At 41.0% G+C, this 22,352-nt stretch overlaps 1 protein-coding gene across 9 annotated transcripts in view; it reads right to left on the bottom strand.

The window, feature by feature from the left end:
* KIAA1217 (KIAA1217 ortholog) overlaps positions 1 to 22,352 on the bottom strand; it is a 377,603-nt gene that overhangs the window by 245,445 nt on the left and 109,806 nt on the right. For 2 of the 9 annotated variants that reach the window (XM_052804247.1, XM_052804254.1), the window contains exon 1: positions 3,915 to 4,230. The exons of 1 other annotated variant lie outside the window; for it this stretch is intronic. In XM_052804247.1, the coding sequence (XP_052660207.1) occupies positions 3,915 to 4,134 (220 nt within the window). In that variant the 5' untranslated portion in view covers positions 4,135 to 4,230. Of the gene's footprint in view, positions 1 to 3,914; positions 4,236 to 22,352 lie in introns of those variants that run through there. 6 more of the 9 variants (XM_052804399.1, XM_052804291.1, XM_052804281.1 and 3 more) reach the window with 6 other exon arrangements.

Genomic DNA, 22,352 nt, shown 5'->3' with positions numbered 1-22,352 from the left:
GGGAAAATATAATTAATTCTACTTTTTATGGTGCTGTTATTGCTTGTTCTGCATGAAGAGCCCATAGATATGAATCCCACTATATCCCTAAAGTCCTTTGGCCCCTATCTAATCCCTATCCCTATCCCTGAACTAGGGATGGGACAAATGGGTTTTGTCTAGTTTTGGATCCAGCTGAGTATGAGATACCTAGAGTTTTAGTCTAAATGTATTGCATTCCAATTACCATAGTCTGCAAAGTAAAGTGCAGAGGAGGAACCAGGGAGGAAAATCTAACGGAAAAAAATAGAGTGAAAAATAAAGCAAAGTGAAACGATGTGAAGACAAATAATAAAGCAAATATCAAAACTCAATAAAATGGGACAGAGGAAGGAAATTGAAAAGACAGTCATTAGTATATTCTCTGCTTTTCTTGGAGGAAAGTATGGGTGAGAGAAATTCATAAAGCTCTTCTATCAGTAACACATCCCAGAGGTGAAAAAATCGTATTTTAATTGATTCAGTCTTGAAAGAAAGAATGAAAAATGAAAGGTTTACCTATCTCCATTTTTTCTTCAAACCAGCAAATCCTAAAATGATGTTGAGTTTACAAAGACAGTCACTTGCCAGATAGGAAATGCCAAAACTCAGATTGTCTCTGCCACCCTGTTTCCCGGCCCATGGGCACATGAGCTGTGGTACAGTCTTTCCTTACCCACACCCACCCCGTCCTTGATACAGGCCATCGTCTTGTTCTCTGCACAAAATGAACAGGGCTTGTTTCACACACACAGAGTCAAATGCTTCGTCTTAACTATTCTGGATGTGGCCTTGGGGTTCACGTACCGCATGGTTGTCAGACCTTGGTCTGAAGACGAAGCAACAAATTTTGTAGTCTGGGCCTCAGTATTCCTCATTACCATATTAAAGTAGGTAAATATTTGTGAAATACCATTCTTACAACAGCCCCTGTAAAGTAAGGATCTTATTGTACCCCTTCCTCCCTTTTTTAGCAAGATGAAAAGCTGGCATCTGGAGAAATTATGGTCAAAGTTGTTCATTAAATTCAGGTGAAGAGTAACAGATAAGTACAAGATGACCTTTTCAAGTCCTTTGTATTAGACAGTACTTCATGCAATAAAATCACAGCTGACACTGACTTCAGTTACTGTTATGTGTGTTCAGCACTGCAAATCAGAACCCATGGTCTCAGACTTGCACATCAAAAAACTAAAACGAAAAGCAAATCCACACAGCCAGCATTCACCTGTGAAAGTTGGGGCAGTATATTGGATACCACAGAGATACAAAGCACTGAGCTTTGCTGGATTGATGTCTGTTGACACCATTCATGCATGTTATCTCTTTGGTTTTAATTTAAAAGAATTTCAGAGAAACCAGAAATGCTATCATGTTGCTCATGAAGACATGCAAAGCTCACTAGCAGGAACTAGTCCAGCGGTTGCAGGTTGATCTCTTGTGCACTGAGCAGGATTTTAAGGGGTAACACACACATGGGGCCATGGGTTACCACTGACATTGCATGACAACAGATGAAGGTTGGTCAAACAGATCCCCCTCTTCCACATCAGGCTGTTCAGGACCCCACTCCCCACCTGAGAGACCCTCCTGCACTCACTTCCCCACCCCAGCCCCTCTGACCCACCCGTTCCTAAAATCCAATCCTCCTTTGCCATTTTTTCTCCTCCAAGCTCCAGTCCTCTTCCCAAGGGAGCTCTCAGCCTCGCCTCACCATGCTTCCTATTTTAGCCATCATACTCAGCCTGTACCTGCCCTCTGGCACTTCTCCCACTTTCCCTCTTTTCCTCTTCGAGACCACACAAACACTCTTATGCTGCTGCTCGCACTCTCTTTGTGTTACTCAGTCCTCGTCCCCAGGGCGCTGCCCTGTGGCTCCTATGCCCTTCGCCCTTTCTTTTGGTTTCTGCCATACCTGCCACCTCTCCATCATCCAGCTCTGCAGCTGCTTCTCACAAAACGTCTTCCAAATCCCTTTGGCCAATGCTTGGATTCCACTGGGGGCCGTCCAGCCAGTCCCATTTTCAGAGAAAAGCCACACACTCTGCATTTCCATCACCCTTATAATACGCTCCCTTCAGAAGTATCAATATTTGTTCTTCAACATCTTTTGCAAAAACAGCTCACAGTAACATCTTGCCTAATGTACACAAATCATCCCAATACAGAAAGCCAGTACATAACAGGGATTAATTCATGCTCCAGAAAACAGTAAGCTTAATGCTATAAATACTAAAAGCACACGCCAGGTTGCAGCACTACTGATAGCCACTAGGTTTTTCTTTTAGAGAAATCTCACCTAAATCACTAAGCAGTGAGTGCAACCCTTGCTTTTAGTTGCAAAGCATTATATAGCCCCCAAACATTTAAATAACATGAGTAAAAGTAGGCCCTGAGAGCTCCATAAAAATCACATCCCTTAAAAGGACACACCTGCTATTCTGCAAATCCCACATAACTTCCTTTTCTCAAGGCACCAAATAAATGAGAGAACATGAAGGGGAGAAACTACTGTTTAAAAACCTTTAACTTGGTGGAAAAGCATACTGTCACAGGGCTTTCTATGAAAGTTTTTAAACTTTAAAAACTTGATGGGGAAACATCATTTACTATAGCATCAATAAATATTTGGTTACAAGGGCAGAAAAAAATGTACCTCTGCTTTTTTTTTTTGAATGAAGGTTTTAATTTCTTGCATACGTCACAAGATCAAAAATGAGTTTCCACATTACATCGTTAAATAAGCAAGACGTTCTGTGAGTGAGACCAGAAGTTTAAGCCCTCCCACCTCCAGTTTTTCTATTTGCTCTCTTCTGCCTTTAATAAAGTGCTTCAGACCCAGTTTCCTTTGTAGAAACAAACAGATCATCCATCTCCCTGAGTAAGATTAGGTGTCATCACTTCCCCCTTCTTTGTGAAATAATAAAAGTCATACTGCAGGGGAAAAAAAAAATTCTTTTAAACCTTATTCAGCCAGGAATAAAAACTATAACCTTGGATGCCATGTGTGTGAAATGATGATACACAGTTTCAAGTTACAAACATCTACAATTTACACTTCTTTTTCCTATGGATTTAGGATGGAGGGGCAGCAATTTCTGTTCTGGATTGAAAGGATTCTGCTTCTCATTCATATTTAAATATAGAACCTATTAAAAGTCCAATTAGAATACTGTTACTTTTATTTCCTAATAGAATGGCAACTTACCCTCATTTTTCACCATGCAGATTAAATGGCTACTTTTAAATGCAGTTCTAAGGAGTACTGTCACAAAAACTAAGTTAAAAAGAGGCAATGGTAATGTTCCTGCAGCCCATTGCTCAACAGATCAGTGAAAGCAGATCATAATCTTATATTATCCTCCACATTTGTTTGCATTTTGAAAGCATATAAGCCTTTCCAAATACACTTGATCTGTTTAGTTTTTATACAAGAAATCAACTCACAGCTGCCTTGTTAGGACCCATGAACAGGAGTTTTACTTGCAAGGTTGAATGAGATTCTGTGCCTGCACTGATGTCTATGTTCTCACATTATTTAATCTTTCTCACCCTTGCTAATAATTTCAAATTATCATTTCAAATTAAGCTTCACGACACAGGGTCACATTTAGACTGTAAAAGATTGTGATTTACCACTTTGAGAGCCTAACATTTTTAGCTTGCATACAGCACCCAGCCACAAAAGAACAACAAAAATGTTTTCAGTCCTTTTATTTTCAAAACAAATGCTTTATGTACCAGAATCTGTCATTCAGAAACAATACACACACACACATATATACACACATACATACACACCCCCTATTCTACAATAATTGATGTTTGGGGTTTATTAAAAATGCAATTACAAATGCATTTGATTATTTCTTTTGCAGCATGAAATAACCGGTTACCTTTCAGGAAAGGAGCCCTCCGTGGCACAAGCCCGTCTGTGATTTCCACCTGCTCTTGCTGATGCTGTTTAACCAGGTTTCCTTCGCTGCCAGCTCTGAAAATCTTTTCACCTAGCCTAATTTTTCGTGATCGGCTGTTAAAATCTTCTTTCCTAGACAAAGGCGATTTAGGAGCTGTATTAGCTGACAAAGGTCGAGCCAAGCGAGAGGGTTTGGACATTCTGCCTGTGCAGGAATGTACCTGCTCTGAAAGCAATTTCTAAAAAAATCCTTCCCAGCTCACTTTCCAGCACAGAGGCTGGGGAGTTTGTGTGTGCAGCGCAGCTGGATGCGAAGTGCTGTGCTGCCAGTCCGATCAGTTTTAAACACCAGGCGTTGGGTGGTCAGGCAGACAGTTTCCCAGACCTGTGGAATGTAAATGTGTGCTGGGGTAAAACAGATGACTCTGCTCCGGTGCTGAGTCCCAACCGTGCTTTGGGGAGCAGATGCTCTTCCAGGGACTGTTTCAAGCTCCCGGCGTGCACCAACAAAGCACCGGGCAGCACCGGAGCAGGAGGGGAATGCCCCACCTACACAGGTACGATGTGAAAAACCACCCAGGCACGGGGTTACCTCTGCATGCGGGACCTTCCTGCATTCCTCTCCCAACCCTCTTTCTCAGACAAATGCTTTCTTGTTTTAGCAAATTTCTTCACTGTGCGCCAAAACCACGCTGCTTCAGTGCTATACGGTAAATGCCTAACGTCAAGAATCCGTTTGAGTTAAGCATGCTGCGAGCTTAAATTGGATTAAATGATGCGTATTCTCCTGCCACTGTATTTTCTAACTCACCAAAATAAATGAAGGATTGACAGTGAATATCATCTCTTTTTGAAAAATGGCCCAAATCCCTTGTTATTAACTGGCATTGCTTAGGAAATAACACTGCACAGAATATTGCCCATTATACTTTCCTCTTTCATTGGTACATATACACCTAAAAAACCCCCGCCTTCTTGCACACTACAGACAACCATGTTCTCTGCTGAGTCTCCATATAAAAAATTCCTGACCTCAGGCTACATTATTTCAAACCTCAGTTCCTAGGTGCTTTTCTTTGAAAATGCCTAGGCAAAGCCTGCCTAACTTTCTCTGCCAGCCTTGTGTTTGTGAATGCTGCCAAGATGCAGAGTAGTTGGTCACATGAAAAGAAAATTCCACTCACCGTAATTTTGCAAACAACTTCTAAAGAAAAAAACCACAGTGTAAACCAGAGAAAACATCACAGCTACAGTTACAGAAAATCTTCACACTGAATTTTAAAATGTTTTCCTCGATATCCCAGGCAACCAGTATGCTATATCGATAACAGAGTATGAGGGACCATTTTCTTTCAAAGCTAGAACAAACATAAGCAAATCAACACTAGCAGAGTTAAAGTACTAATAGTTATTTAGGAGAAATGCTTAACAAGCAATAAGACGGGAAAACATGACTAAATTATTACAGGCATTCCTCATTTTCTCCGATGGCAATTGTGCAATGCAGTAAAATATTTTTGCATAGTATTTCCACATTTTTTTCAAGAGTCCCACATTAAAGAGGTAATTGTTTATGCTTCCTCTATAAAGCATATTGCCTATTGCTTTGTTGCCCCATCAAGAACAGGACAGACTAAGTGCAATACAGCAAGCCTTGCCATGAGAATTGATAATGTTCTGCATATTATTTTATCAACATAGTAGGAGCTCTAAGTAAGTGGGAAGACTTCAACTCTCAAGGAGGGACTTGACAGACAGGAGAATAACTCTGGGCTGATAAGCAGTGCTCAGGCATAGCAGGTCATGCAGAAGAAGATGGAGAACAGAAACAGGACCGAAACAAGAAGATGAATGGAGAGTTAATCATGTAACAGGAGTGAGGAATGAGTGAAGAAGGAAGAAAAAAAGTGAAAGCCAGTAAGTATGTGAGAGCTCAGTTGTACTGAGTCTAAGAAGTACTGTCATTCCCTCTAAAGATCTTGGACTGTTTTGCAAAGAGTTATTTTGAAGATCTTCCACTATGATTTCTTTACCAAATGCAAATACCCTGTGCTTAGAAGAGTTTTTAAGCAGTGACAATAATGCCTCTGATACTACATAGACATATTTTAATTATCCCAAACACAGGACAATTGTGATATAAAATCCAGCTCTGACTGACAACATAAACAGTAGTGTTTTGGATTTTGACTCAATACTGCTAAGATGAAATCTTACTGAGATTACTGCACATTACACATTCACCTGAATTGAGCACCCTTAGCACAGGGTGCTCTTCGAAAAAGCAGCTTCATCTGTGAAGCAGGAGGCTAACCAGACAGTCACATTACCCATAAACTGAAAATAATTTCTAGGCAAAGCAAGGACATCATGAATTCAAGTTTTTCCTAAGGCTCTCTCTATAGCAACAAGAGATGGGAAAAGAAAGACATTATCCATCTGCTTCTGACAGGAAAAGTGCAGGCCCTAAGTCTTGTCCATTCAGATACCAAGGTGACACTTCTGCACTGTGAGACAGCAGCAACGTCCTGATCGACATTCATTTTTGACAAGGAAGAAGCTCTTTGTCTCACAGCAGAGACACAGCCATGCAGAAATGGCGTGAGTTAAACATGTTCCTCAAACATGGGAAATTCCCAGAATACTCCAGTCAAAGATGACCATTTTCAGTAATATCTCGGTGCCTGAATAGCAATCAGATGCCTAATGGCATTATGTCATGTGAGGAGAGGCTGAGAGAGCCGGGACTGCTCAGTCTGGAGGAGAGAAGACTCAGGGGCATCTTACCCATGTGCATAAATATCTGATGTGGGGATGAAAGGGGAAGGAGCCAGGCTCTTCTCAGAGGTGCCCAGCAACAGGACAAGAGGCAATGGGCACAAACTGAAATACAGGAAACACGAAGAAGATAAGAAAAAGCTTTTTATACAGTAAAGGTGGTCAGACACTTGCACAGGTTGACCAGAAAGGTCATGAAGTCTCCATCCTTGGAGATAATCAACACCCAACCAGGCATGGTCCTGACCAGCCTGCTGTAGATGAGCCTGCCTGAGCCAGGGGTTGGACTAGGTAATTTCCAGAAGTGCCTTCCCAACCCGACTGTTCTATGATTCTGTATTATCAAATATATTCAGAGCCTATTTATAATCTGGAAGCTTAAATATCTTTAAATCTGTCCAACAGTAGCTGTTTCTTTTTCCAAAGTCCCAGCAATTAAACTATCCCATGCCTGATTGCCATTTCTGGGAGGATTTGTTTCCTTTCTGTTCATTACTCCCTTTTAGCCTCCCGCAGTCTGTGGCACAGCATTCCCCAAAATGGTCTTGCTTGTTTGTTTTAAAGGCCCTGAGATGTGACGCTGGTGATTCCAGCCATAAGCATCAAACCTTTAAAAAAACAAAACAAAAAAACCACCCCCAAAAATAAGCCCAGGTTGCTTAGGTGATTGTGTTTCAGGCTGGATGTAGACACAGTAAATCACTTCACTCATGGGATGAAACAGCACGAGGGCATGCAGCCCATGGTTGCTGCCAGCTCCCCATCACCCACATCCCGACTGCACAGGTCCTCTCCGCACACCCCCCCCCGAAGCCCTGGGCTCCCCCCGGCTGCAGGGCAGGTCCCTCCCTGCTATCCCGCCCCCTCCGCCACAGGTTCCTAATGAAGCTCTCCAGGCAGCAAGACTTTCATCAGCTCTCAGGCTTTTCTGAAGCCCCAAGGTACTCTTTTGAACTACTTAAAAAACCCCACAAAACCAAAAAAAATCCCCAACCAAAAAAGCAAACAACCCCCCCCCCCCAAAAACAAACAAACAAATAAAAAGCCCAAAAGAAACCCAACCCCTTTTCCCTGAGATTTCAGATAGCCAACTTCAGCTAGGTAGAGACATCATATTGATGTAGCATACCATTAAGCAAAAAGTAGTTCAGTCTGTCAGGTTTTCCTGAAGTGCTGTGGGAAGTTTGAGTGCTTTGGATCAATGAATAAACTCTGTCACTGCCTCACACAGCAGAAATTAATATTAAGGGACCAACAGTGCAGTCTATGCTTTTGAATAATCACATATATGTAAACAAGTAATATTTTTAGAATACGATGCATTTTCCAGACACTGTTTAAAACATTGTCCTATTAGCTTCAAAATACAAGTCTCCTCCTTCCTGCCTAGAAAATAAATAACTGCTGAAATATGACAACAAGAATTTGTTAAGAGTTAGCTAACAGAAGGCATTTTTACCATAGCATATTAAATAGGTTATTATACTGCTATTAACTTAAGTAACGTTTGTGCCCCCTGGGATAAAAGAAACATGACTAGAGATGTTATTAATCCAAACAAAGCATTTGCAAAGCTTGAAATTTCCTTTTTTGGGCACCCATGAAGTTCTAGTTTACATTCACACATAAAGAGCTGGGCAGGGGAGAGGATCCCTCGCATGCAAACCAGGAAAAACTGGTAGCTGATGCTGTACGGTTTAGGATGTGGTGTTTTCTCAGCCTCACCAAATCCTCTCCCATATTTTGGCCCGCAACTATCTAAAGAGAGAAAGGCATGTGTACACAAATATTTCAACTCCAGCAGACTGTTTCTGAACTATTGAGAGGCAACAACTGCTACACCACTAAATGGAAGTTGCAGGTGCAGAAGTTAAAACCGTAAATTAATGAAGTCTTCTCTTTAGAAAATCGAGCAAGTAACCAGATGGCATAACATTTTCAGCATGAAATGAGAAATAAATGTATAGGCACCAAAAGAACAAGATCAGTGATGAAAACAATTTCAGATGCAAGTCACAGATAGGTATGTAATGTGATAAAAAAAAAGTTTAGTGCTTCAGAGAGGTACATTTTCTAGTAACTGAAGCATGCAAAATTAGTGACAAGTTAATTTTGCAGATGTTAAAGCTTTCTTAGAACTATGTGCCAGTGCTTTATTTCTCCCATACCTGATTTCTGAAATAGTCACATAATCAGAAGGTGCTTCATGTTCAATATATTGAGACCCATTTTAAAACATATCACACAAATCTGAAAACACTCTTCCTGGAAAAATAAACCATGCAAAAGGAACCTAGTCAGTCATTCAGTGACAGGCGAACCCCCCAACAGAAAGCAAGCTGTAATTACGGCAAGTCCTGTTACTCTTTAATATGGTCTTAAAAGGAAAAGACTGTTAAGGGTCCTGCTGTAATATAATAGCTGCCTAGAAGATGCTATAATTAAAGCAGAGTTGTCATTTCTATCAGGAAACCCTGCTCCAGAGATTTACGACTCAGCCATAAAAATTTAATCTCAGCTCCAAGACTTTAAAAAAAAAAAAAATCAGAAAAAAATCCTTCAAGTCTAGTTTAATTCTTTTTCTTCAAGTTTTAGAAAATTAAACCATAAGCAAAACCTTTCTTAAAGACAGAAGACTTTACAGCTGTGGAATCTGAACACCTTATTCTGCCCCAAAACCAGAAATACCATCAGTAAGGGCAAAACAAATTTTCTTTATTATTCTACCGCTTCTGCATCTTGCATTTGGCTTTGGTTCAAGATCTTCGAAGTCCTGTATTTGCCCGAGTACACAGGTCTGTGACCTACTAATAAAGTGTTTACATATATTGAACTATATCATGGTTACAGTTTTTCTAACCCAGTATAGTTACATCACAATTGTCCATCATCTGGTGTTGTTCTGTCCTCAGGGTGCCTTTTGATGACCACACTTGGTTCCCTTCCCCACCTGAAGGATAATATGAGCCTAAGCACACTTACACACACATAACTACATCTACCCATGGATGGATGGTGCAGAAGAACAAAGCAGTGGGGCATTTGCGTGCAAACACAGCCAGTAACATTTGAACTGTTTGCCAAGACTGTTGCTAAGATTTCCAATTGGTGCCAACTGTGGTGGTAGGCTTGGGTATATTATCCTGATGAGATTATGTTAATCACTAAACAATCCCAGAAGGAGCAATCAGCTGTGAACTGCTGCCCATGCAACTCATAACAAATACTTTTTTTTGTAGAACGTTACCTTTTTCTGTATATAAACCACTCACAGAAGAATACAAAATCCAAAGATTTATTCCATATGTAAATTATTACTAAAGTCTACCAAACAGTGTTCTGTGATGTGGCTGTTCTTGGTGCTATACTGGTTGGCTGTAATGACTAAAAGAGCTAGAATTTATACAATCTTGATTCAAAGTTGTTTCACTTGTTCTGATGTTTTAATCAAATCAAATAAGAACTTAGGCTCAATACGTTCTTAAAGGAATACCCCTTAGCTGTAAATCACAGCAGATCATTACCATTATTACTTTGTTTTTAAATAACATATGAATACTGCCTTCCACATCTGCAGTTATTTCACATTAGATTCTTAAAGCATCTTAAAGATGTGCACAAAAATATCTTTTGTCGAATTTAAAGCATTAGTAGTTTTTTAATAAAAGAGAAAAGTATCCGAGTTTCAAAATCTCTTCTGAAATTATGTAAGTGAAACTACGGCTGGCTTAGTCTTTAATGCCACTATAAATAGGGGAGGGAGAGGAGCAACATGAAACACTAACTGACATTCTACTCTGGAGAAAATGTTAGTTTCAAATGTTAGTTGCTAATTTGTTTTAGCATAGCTGCAGCCTTCTCTAGCTTTTTGCATCATCATTTTCAAATTACCACCTCTTAATAAAAGAATAACCTTTTAAAGAGCTCTAACACATCAAAAATACAATATGGAAAGCTTAAAGTTTTACAGAAGATGAAATATGCCTTACAGAAAATCAGCCCACATGATGGTTTGAATGAAATCTTGGAATGAAGAGAAGAGGAAACAGGTAGGAAGCAGGAACAGACTGGATATGCCAGGAGACAAACTGACTGACATATTTGACTGACAGAATCCTGCCCATATGGCCAATGCACAGATAAACCATTTCCATTGTTCCAATACTCCTCTTTTATCCTGAAGTTCTATATCACCCACATGGTCAAAAAAAAAAAAGAAAAATTAAAAGAAGCGACTGCAAGGAGGACAAACTTCGGGTGTGAAGGTAATCCACTCATATCCCACATGAAGAATTTTAACTATTCCTCGTGCAGTGAAGTCCCATCAACAACACCCTGGAACAGATGCTGCAATGGATGCTCTCACAAGGAGGACCTAAACTAAAAGAAAAGAGAACAATGGGAAGATAATGGTTGCCCTCTGAAGACGGTGGTGAGAAGGAATAGCTGCCTGGGGCAGCCATAGCTCTAGCACTCTTGGCTGGACTATCACAGTCTTTTTCCACCACAGATCTTGGATGTAAAGAAAAGTCTCCACAAGTCTATGGAAATGGGAAGGTAAATAAGCAGATACAGAGCTCTGTATAATCAGGTATTACAATAACAACTAAGACCAGAATTAATATGGGGGCTTTTTTTTTTTTTTTTAAGCAAAAACAATTAGCCAGAGTAACTATCTAAACTGCAAGCAGGCACAGAAAGAGAGTATTATACCAATCCAGTGTTCTTTTCTCGGGAGCAGCTCTGGGAGTGATGACTTAGCCAACAGCAGAACAAAAATGTATTTGTCTATTTGTGAGATGCAATTTTTTTCAGAGACCCATTAATGAATATTTCAAGAAACTAATCTGATCAGTTTTCTGTGATTTTTGTGCTTTTCCAGTGTTTGGGGAGAGACAAAGGGAGAAAATGTGGGAGTTGTATTTTTGCATGTGTGTTTTTGACTGCCACAGGAAAGAAAAAATGTTCCTTTCCTGTAAGTCCCATTTAAGATTTGCATCATCACACTACAGCAAGCTTTACTTTTTGCACAGTGTTACTTAACACATATGATGCATGAGGTTCACTTCTGTGTGAAAAATTGCAAGTGGCTGGTGTTGAATTCAATCCCTTCTGTCACTTACTGTCCTTACAGCACCATAACAAGTGCCCCATAATGCTGACTGCATGGGTTTGAGCAAATTGTCTACAAACAGTCAGCTGCTCAATACCTTGCTGTCTGAGCAACTCTGGAGAGAGGAACATGCTTGTTAAAACAACAATAAAGAAATCTGCACCTCAATTTATTTGTGTTTATATAGCTATATATGATAGTTCAGGTAATCTGTGTTTATTGCTACTCCCCTAAAAAGCCCGGGCAGTGGATCCTCACGTGCTCAAGCCATCTGGAAAGATATTTCTTGGTTTCAATCTACCCATACTTGTAGACACTAAATGTTCTGAAATCTGGAGATTTTATGCAGATGACTTAATATCCTGCTTTGCATATTTGATGATTCATTACCTTATTTACATAAATGACAACAAATGGTCCCAATTACTAGCACTTAAGTCTGAAAAGGCTGCAGCACAGAGCATGCTTTAGAAATGCAGCAACTGCTCTTTTCTTTATTTCTGGCATATATTTGTGGTGCTGTCCAGGTTACCCTGCTGGCTCCTCCAGCCTCCATCATTAGGTACTGCTCGTCAGGAACATAAAGGGAAAATCCAATACAGTGATCAAACAACAGACAATAGTAGATGGCAATGAAGCAAAGAAAGCTGAAATAGTAGTCTTTCCAGCCAAGAAAAACCTTGAAAAGAACCAATAACCCCACCATTAAAACATAAGGGCCTATGAAGTACGTTATTAACAACCCCAAACTGTTTTCTGCATGGAAAATTAAACTGGTGACCATGCCAAGTGCAATATATAAACATAAAATCTCCTTTGAAAAAAAGCTCAACAGCTATTTGTGGAGACAGGTTAACACACGTTGAAATAGAGGACACTGCATGACTAGCATTTCTGCCTAGAACCATGAAGGAAATTGGTAAAACGATGTTTTGAATGCATACTCTATTTCCCAAAGAGCACATTATTTACTACACTCTACCAGTGTTCTGTGATCTGGCTGTTCTTGATGCTATATTGTTTGGCTGTAATGACTAAAACAGTTAAAAATATGGTGTTAGTTCAAAGTTGTTTCATTTGTTCTGATGTGTTAATCAAATAAAATAAAAATTTAACTTCAATATGTTCTTGATTGATCTTAAAGTGTTAAAATAAAAATGATGCTATAAGGACTGCTACATAAAGAGCAGACAGACATGTGTACTTAAAAACACATACAAATCAAGAAAGACAGAAAGAAAATAGGTGAAAAGAAGAACAGGAACGAGGACAATAATTCCCCTCCAGTAAGCCCTCCTGTGTTATTAACGAGCACCAGTGTGTTACCAGGGAGGCTTCAGAAAGTCTTGACCTGAATTCCCTGCACTGACATACAACCACCAAATCTACTATGTTATTATATGAAGCATAAAAGAAACAGAATAATTCAGAAGCTATTAAAAATTAATGTTATAAATTCTGAGAGCAACCCTTCATGATGTCCCTCATTTTAATAGTCCTTAAAACACCTTTCAGTGAAAAGGTCTGTATAGGGGGAAGTCTGGAATAACTTGGGTCAAGAAAATCAGGTTTGTCACGTCAATAAAGACTCCTTTGAGAGGGAAGAACAGGATCTGAGTAACTTCCATCTTTAGCATTCAAATTAAATGGATCTTTTCCATCTCTGATGGCCTTTAAAGACCAGTTTGTAAATTATTTACTCCCATGTCAACATTAAGTTTTACAGCTGGGAATTCAAATAGCCCCCCAATAACAAATGAACCTAAAGAAAACTACTGCCTCCTCCTTTACATATAACAACTCTGCAATGTTAAGAGCCATAGCAAAAATGGAGGCAGTGACCACAAAGCCAGCTTCAAGCAAGTAACCCTTCCAGGTCTAAAGATAAGACCTTGTATTGGTTTTGTGTGGCAAGGTTTTGGTAGCAGGGGGGGTTACAGGGGTGGCTTCTGTAAGAAGCTGCTGGAAGCTTCCCCTGTGTTCGAGAGAGCCCATACCAGCCGGCTCTAAGACGGACCCGCCGCCGGCCAAGGCCGAGCCAATCAGCGATAGTGGTAACGCCTCTGTGATAACATTTTTAAGAAGGAAAAAAAAAGTTGGGATGGAGGTATTTGGCAGCCAGGGAGAGGAGTGAGAACATGTAAGAGAAACAACCCTGCGGACACCAAGGTCAGTGAAGAAGGAGGGGGAGGAGATGCTCCAGGCGCCGGAGCAGAGATTCCCCTGCAGCCCGTGGTGAAGACCGTGGTGAGGCAGGCTGTCCCCCTGCAGCCCATGGAGGTCCACGGTGGAGCAGATATCCACCTGCAGCCCGTGGAGGACCCCACGCCGGAGCAGGTGGGTTCCCGAAGGAGGCTGTGACCCCGTGGGAACCCCCCACTGGAGCAGGCTCCTGGCAGGACCTGCGGATCTGTGGAGAGAGGAGCCCTCGGAGCAGGTTTTCTGGCAGGGCTTGTGACCCCGTGGGGGGCCCACGCTGGAGCAGTCTGTGCCTGAAGGACTGCACACCGTGGAAAGGACCCATGCTGGAGCAGTTTGTGAAGAACTGCAGCCTGTGGGAAGGACCCACGTTGGAGAAGTTCGTGGAGGACTGTCTCCCGTGGGTGGGACCCCATGCTGGAGCAGGGGAAGAGTGTGATGAGTCCTCCCCCTGAGGAGGATGAAGCAGCAGAAAATAACATGTGATGAACTGACCGTAAACCCCATCCCCGTCCCCCTGTGCCCCTGGGGGGTTGGTAGAGAATCCGGGAGTGAAGTTGTGCCCGGGAAGAAGGGAGGGGTGGAGGGAAGGTGTTCTGAGATTTGGTTTTATTTCTCATTACCCTACTCTGGTTGAATTGTAATAAATCAAGTTAATTTTCCCCAAACTGAGTCTGTTTTGCCCGTGACGGTAATTGGTGAGAGATCTCTCCTGTCCTTATCTCGACCCACAAGCTCTTTGTTATATTTTCTCTCCCCTGTCCAGCTGAGAAGGAGGGGGAGTGATAGAACGGCTCTGGTGGGCACCTGGCGTCCAGCCAGGGTTAACCCATCACAGACCTTAATTAATGTATCTTTCACATATGGCAATGTCTTCAACTGAATAAAATAATCCCATTCTCAGTCACTTGCCAAGTAGTATGGCACTCATCTTAATACTTTTGAAAAGCAATATTATACAACAGTAAAAAAGAAAAATATTTTTTTAATTAACAATGATTTAGAACATTTTCTGCCTAAACTTTTCATCCCAAGCGTCCCCACAATTTTCTACAGCAAAAACAAATCGGCCATCTTCTTCCTCTGACTACCTCTGTTGGTCTGTTCTGCAGCTAACAAGATCACAGTCTTATTACTTATTACTTATCTCTTAGTAACACCAATTTTATTCTAGTGATTAAATCCACCCATTTAGGGTTCTACACACAAACGTAATTGGACAGGTAATTTTAATTCAGCAGAACATAACCACATAACAAGAGTCTGGTCCAGATTCAGGATTTAATCCTATACTTTCCAAGCGCACTATGGCATATTAAGTTATCTTACAGTAGCTGTTATACCATACTATACCTTGGTCCCATCTCTATCTCAGCCACCAGACTCTGCAGTTAGAGTTGCTCCTTTGGTTGTTCTTTCCATTTATTCAACTGAGCATCAAGTTTTACTGTGCTAAATATGCTACAAAGCCTGTCAAAAAGGAAGCCTTGCAGTCTGCAGGATGATATCGCCCACCAGGCACACTTGAGCTGTGATGGTGAAGAAGCCTGGTGGGCTTGACAACAAGGTCAAATTTCAACATAGCGCTAATGGACACATGCAATCTGCAAAGCACAAATCTCAGATTAGCTCTATGAGAGGTAAAAAAAAAAACCACCCTGAAACCTTATTTAAGACACTTTTCTTTATAGCTAATATTATTCATGAATCAAAGTGTGTTATTTTACCAACGGTCCATAAGACCCTATTAAAATCATAAATATACCAGTTAGACTTCAGGGAACTGTGTGGTTTTACTCATTTCTAAAAAATAGACACTATTGATGAGAAAAAACTTTCCTAGCAAGACAAATGACAGAGTGGCAGGCTGGAGCTATGGTGTACTTCAGGGTGATTTGTTCAGCAAAAACAACAGGTGCAGCTGGCTTTTTCCAGCCATAAGTCTTTCCATTTGCAAGCTAATAGTAAGTTGCCAAGTCAATGTATGCCTCTGTCGTTTATGTTACATACAAGGAATTTTTATAAAGTTGCATAATTGTCACAGAAGTTTAATTTTAGACAAATGAAGAAGTCACAGAACAGTTAATTAAACCCTCAAAAGCAATCTTTTATTAATTTAGGGGCGAAATGCCTATTCCGTTCACAGAATAACAATTAGGATAAAGGATAAATCAATACATTTGCATTTATCAATTACTGTTATTCACCAAGCAGAATTCAGGAACTTTGATAAAGAATCTTCAATTCCTTTAGTCCTTAATTACAACTCATTAACTTTTCATTAACTTCAAGCTTAGTAAAAAGCAACAGCATGTCTTTGATGCTACCAGGGTTGGCAGCGCTAGATGCTAGATACATTCTTTTTTTTGTGGAAGTTACTTGCGTTTAGCCAGTTCGCCATTGCTATATCACAGCAACACATCAATCAATGATACGAAAATACCCCATGCCTCTTCATTTAAATTGACTCTACGTACACTTTTAAGCTTTGAAGTAACTTTTAAGATAACACGTAACACCACTCGGGTTCTTAAAAAAGGGACAGTGAACTGTGAAAGATATGTGGAGATTATTCAGGAATGCTTGTCCTGCAAATGTGCAGCCAACCTCTCACCATCTCAGCTACAAAAGGGTTTGGGACCCCGGTGGCAGTGGTGCAGGAGACCTTGCAAGAGCCTGGGGTGCTAAAGGCACAGAGGAGAAGAGATGAAGTTGAACCCCCACCAAAGAGCAGAGCACCAAGACTAGAGTTATGGGAAATCTTTCACGCAGAAAAACCTCCTGCTGACAGCAGGGGTAGCTGTGCAGTCAGACCAGGTTGCTCAGGCCTTGAAAACCTCCACAGATGGAGCATGCACAAGCTCCCCGGGCAACCTGTGCTGCTGCTTCACCCTCCTCAGGTGAGAAAGGTTTTCCTTATATCCACTCTGAACCCCCCTCGTTTCAATTTCTGGCTGTTGTCTCTCGGCTGCTCACCACATATTGTTGCAAGCAGCAGTCACCTCCTCACTGTGACCTGAAAGGCTGCTGCAAGGTCCCCCCAAGTTGCCTCTGCTCTTGGCTGAGCCAGCCCCGCTCCTGCAGCCTCTCCGCCCAGGGCAACTGCTCCAGCCCCCACTGCCTTGGTGGCCCTCTGGTTTACGGCTGCTTCCTGTGCTGGAGGGCCCAAAACTGGCCAGTGTCTAGATGAGGTTAAATAAGTAGTAAGTAGAGGGCGTTGATTCCTCCTCTTGATCTCCTGGCCATGCCCCTGTCCGTGGGGCCTAGGGCACTGCTGTCCCTTGCTGCCACCAGGGCCTGGGGCTCTGCAAGAGGCTCATCCCTCCTTGAGGCAGGACTTGGTGCTTGTCGCTGCTCCTGAATCTCATGAGGTTCCTCTTGGGCCCATCTCTCTGGCCTGTTCTGGTCCCTCTGGATGGCAGCCCCGTCCCCAAGGTCCCCCCCAGCTGGGTCTCCTTTCCAAACTCGATGAGGGTGCTCTCTGTCACTTCGTCTAGGTACCTGATGGACAAGTTGAATGCAACAGATCCCACGCGGGCCCCAGCGGGACCACCCTGCCACCAGCCTCCGGGCAGAGCACAGCACTAACCACCACCCACCGGTGTTTTGCCCACCCAGACTGTGGCCCAGCTTGAACACAAAAACACCGTGGGAGAGAGTGTAGAAAATATAGCTAATGTCAAGATAAGTGGTGTTCACAACTATGCCCTCATCCCCAAATCCAGTCGTTCTGCCACAGAAGACACTTGGGTTCGTCGGGCATAAATACCTGCCTTTGTACTGGCTACAGACCTCAACAACACGGGCAAAACCCCGTCTCGTATGGTAATGACAGATAAGTAAAAAAAATGGGGGAAACAATGAAAAATCAGGCCGGGCAAAGATTTTTTCTTTTTTCCAAAAGCATGTGCACATTTTCACTATTGATTTTGGTAGGACAAAAATTCCACCTGAACCAAAACTTCTGAAATGGGCAAGCAGAAGCATACGGACAAACCACTTTTTCATTTGGACATTTGACTCAGTTGCGATTATGAAACTTTTTCATTTAAACTAAAGGTGACACAAGAAATCAGTCTTTAGTGGAGCTATCACAATAATAAGCATGAAAGCTGTAGGAGATGTGGAGAGAGAAGATGAACGAATGAGCACTGCCCAGAACCAGCTCTTTACACAGTGTTATGTATTTTCAGAGACATCTCAAGGCTGGAGAGTAATCTTAAACACGTCAACAGACAAAGAGGAAGTGCATTTTAAGCACTAAGAAAAAAGCATAAATCCTCTTATTAAGAGAACAAACTATTTGGTATCCATTTTAGCTATATCAATTTGAGATTATTTTTTTCCTTCTTTGGTCCTGCACCTGATATAAATCCTGTCTGTGTTAAATGAGAGTCTTATGCATACTCCAACTGAGTGAATCATGGTTTAAAAAAACGCAAAAATTTTATAAACCATATATAAAATAAGGCTGTACTTAAACTAATTTTACATGACAGTATTTTTACTTTTCTGAAATCAAATTTTCCACTACTTATGGACTCATTTAAATGTATTGTGTATTAAAGTAATTTCAAGAAGATTTAAAAATGAGACCTTTACTATTAGAGGAAAGACTCCTATTACATAAGTTCTCCTAGATCAGGATACCAGTTGACAAACAGTCTTGCGTGTTTGTGGCTTTGGCATTATTGGTAGATGAGCTAGGTTTTTAAGCTAATGATGTGATCTGGACTGTTCCAACTCCCTTGTTTTATGCACGAGTATGAGAAAAAAATTGCTATTGAGAAGGAAACATCTATCACCTAGAACTCATAAAATGTGTAGATTTTTTAAAAGATTAATATTTTGTTTAAAATGGAACTCAAACATATTAAATTAGCTACAGTTTTTGTACTATGTGGAATATTTTTCCACAGAACCACAAGAATCTCTTTTTTAAAACAGTAGTTCTCTATAAAATTTATTCAAGACCTATTCTTATTTTGCCAGCAGCATGGTAGCACAAATGCTTTGAACCTTTGTATGTTCAGTGGTTAGACTGTGCAAGTTTTACAAATGCCTTGTTGAACTGTGCAGTATAAGAAGGTTTCAAAGCATACATATCTATATAGGTATATAACTGACATTAATAAAAATGTGGCAAGATATGATTACCATTAAAACTTTACCAAAAAAGAAGAAAAATAATTAAGAGCAAATGGAGCTCATGTACTTATTTCTCACATTAAACTTCAAGAATTACATATATTGTCAAATTCCCTACCTTGGAACCAACCACAACCACTAGGAGTGGCTGAACAACTGCATGCAAGATCTGAGGTTCATCAGGGCTGGAAGGCCGGTTATAGTCCCCTCACTCAGAGGGTAACATCTGAAAGACAAATCAGTATATAAGTGAGGGTGTTGTTGCTTCTGTAAGTAAGTGTGAAGTTTTACATTACATATACTTCACAGTGTAAATGCTGACTGCTGAAAAGCAAGATCTGCTTTTCTCCTTCCTCCAAGCCAGACCCAGACCTTGCATCTGACCTTCAAAGCAAGCCACAAAACATTAGATCCCTCTCTTAGTGACCACCTTCCCATGAGCCTGGCTGGTTTAACTTATTTACCCTGAATCCACATGAGCACTAGATCCAACACAAGGGAAGCTGAAGGACCACTCAGCTAAGGGCAATAGGACCCCTGTTTTCTCCATAGCCTGTAGTTTCATCAAATTCGATATAATGTCAGTCTATTCCCTAAGTCAACCTTAAACAATCGTTAAATGCTTCACACCATGATTTTAAAGTTCTCACTGAGTGCCACAAACCATATATGCTTTCTCTGCACAGGAATGTCCTATGAAGAGCAGCTAAGGACTTTGGGCTTGCCTAGTTTGGAAAAAAGTAGACTGAGGGGCAACCTCATTGCTCTCTACAGCTTCCTGAGGAGGAGAATTGGAGAGGGAGGTGCTGAGCAATTCTCCCTGGTATCCAGTGATAGTACGCGTGGGAATTGTTCAAAGCTGCACCAGGGGAGGTTTAGACTGGACATCAGGAAGCACTTCTTCACTGAGAGGGTGGTCAAACTCTGGAACAGGCTTCCTAGAGAGGTGGTTGATGCCCCAAGCCTGTCAGTGACAGGCATTTGGACAATGCCTTAACTGAGCTTTAACTTTTGGTCAGCCCTGAAATGGTCAGGCAGTTGGGTTAGATGATCATTGTATGTCCCTTCCAACTGAAAATATTCTGTTCTATTCTACACAGACACCAGTCTTTCTCTAGACTGTTAAACTCTGCAGCAAATTGAAGATCACCCAAGACTAAGGAAGACATACAATAAAGGTAACATAAAAATATTATTATCAACACTGTATTAATTCACTGTCTCATTTATTCCTATGTAATATGCACATTTGCACAAATATACAGTGCCACAGAATTTGGATCTAGTTTGTGGCATCATACCCAGAACTTTGCACAAAACCTATGTGCCTGTGGGATTTTCATTCTGTTCTTCTGATGTCAGCAAATAATAGACAGAAGTGAACTGCTGGATCTTTGCCTGAAATGCATATTTACCAGTCACCTCAATAAAATATACAATGCTGGAATTGTGAGTAAATCTATGAGCCAGATCAAATACTTTGGGATATGGAGCTGAAGTACATGTTTTCCTCTGACATGAGGCACCTTCAAAATTCTTCAGATTTTTTACTTCCCCTGCAAAAAGGGCTCCTCACAAGTCCAGGACAGACAGAAGGGCATGACACTCTTGCCACAAGTTTGCAGGCTGCTTTCTGTGCCATCAGGGCAGCAGCAGACCAGCAACATCTGGTGTGTCCAACCACTTCTTGTTACTTTGCGTGCACCCTTGCCTTTTTTAACAGGTCACTAGGAATAACATTGACAATAAAAACACTCCGCAAGTTTAGCATCATGACTTTTGGCAAGAACATTGCCACTGTCCCATAATGAACCATCATAGAGGCCATGCTGACAAACCACAGCAAGACTCAGCTCCTATGAGCTGTCCCCAGGATTATGTTTCCCCACTAAACAGCTGTCTTCAATCACAAAGCCCACACTTCCTTTTTCAGCATTATTAATCTTATGAAAAATGGTTATTTTCCTAGTGGTTTGACATATTCCACGTGCCTGCTCAGCAACATCTTACATAGACAAAAGTTTAAACCCTTTTTCACAATAAATGCCATATGGGAAGGTTGGAGAAACAGGTGATATTCTATTTGAGCCAAACTAGTGCTACTTTGACTACAGCACTCTGATGAAAATGGGACTGAACGCATGCTATCAGCTTATCATTCCCACCAGCTACACTGCTCGCACAAGGGTCTGGTCTGCAGTACTGCAGTGGAGGATGGAGGAGTCATGACACGGCATCACTACTGAAAACGTGTAGCCAGATACATCCGAGCAAGGGCCTGTCAACTTCCAGAATAGGCAAGAATTTTCAAGCAAGTGAAAGTTTCTTGAGCTGGTACAGCAAGAGGAAAGAGCTAAATTTTTTGAGGTGTTCTGAAAGAAAGAAGTAAAGACTGTCACGGAAAGGAGAGGAATGCCTTCCCAGGACAGCACTTATTTCAATAGCATAGACTCAAAACCTGAAGTTTCAGGAAATGCACTGTTTACTTTGAGGCTGCTTGCTTGATACCTGTCATTTCTAGATAGGACCATATTTGTTATATTTCAGAAATTCCAGGAGTCAAAACGTAATTCATGTATTATACAAAAATAAGAGGAAAAGGAATTTTCATCCAAATATAATTCAATGGGTTTTGTTTACTAAACAATTTAAAGAAAGATTCCAGAGACTGAAGCTTCCTAAAAGATCATACCAGATAAAACTGGAAGAATTTTTTCTGCAGCAGACAGGCAGAATAAAAAGGAGGGCAAGGAAGCAGAATGTGAAACATTTCAAATCATGAAGAAAATATGAACTGTAAGTTAGATGCAAGTGTTAGAACTCCAGGAGGCTGTCAAGGAGCACCGATTAATTTACTTTTCCTCATGGGTAAATAATGAAAAAGTAAAATTTCCAGAGATAGGAAAGCAAATGTTTCATTGAATATACGGAATGAAATCGGGCATAACAAATACTGAATTTTACTTGATGCAATCAGCTCAAATTGGTGGTCTGCCATATCTCCTGATCACTCCGAAAGTTTCTTTTAAAAAATCAGGACATCACCTGCTATTTCTTACCTATCCCTATGAAGTGCACAGAAATCGAAGATAATGACAAAGAAGCCATAAATCAGATAAAAGTGTCTGCATGGTCCATTATCTTCTTCAGAAGTTTCACACAATATTCTGTTTATTAACA

This window comes from Harpia harpyja, chromosome 1 (assembly GCF_026419915.1).
Source record: "Harpia harpyja isolate bHarHar1 chromosome 1, bHarHar1 primary haplotype, whole genome shotgun sequence".
NCBI lineage: Eukaryota > Metazoa > Chordata > Aves > Accipitriformes > Accipitridae > Harpia > Harpia harpyja.
The sequence above is the reverse complement of the archived record's forward strand: the minus strand, read 5'-3'. Positions and strand labels throughout refer to the sequence as shown.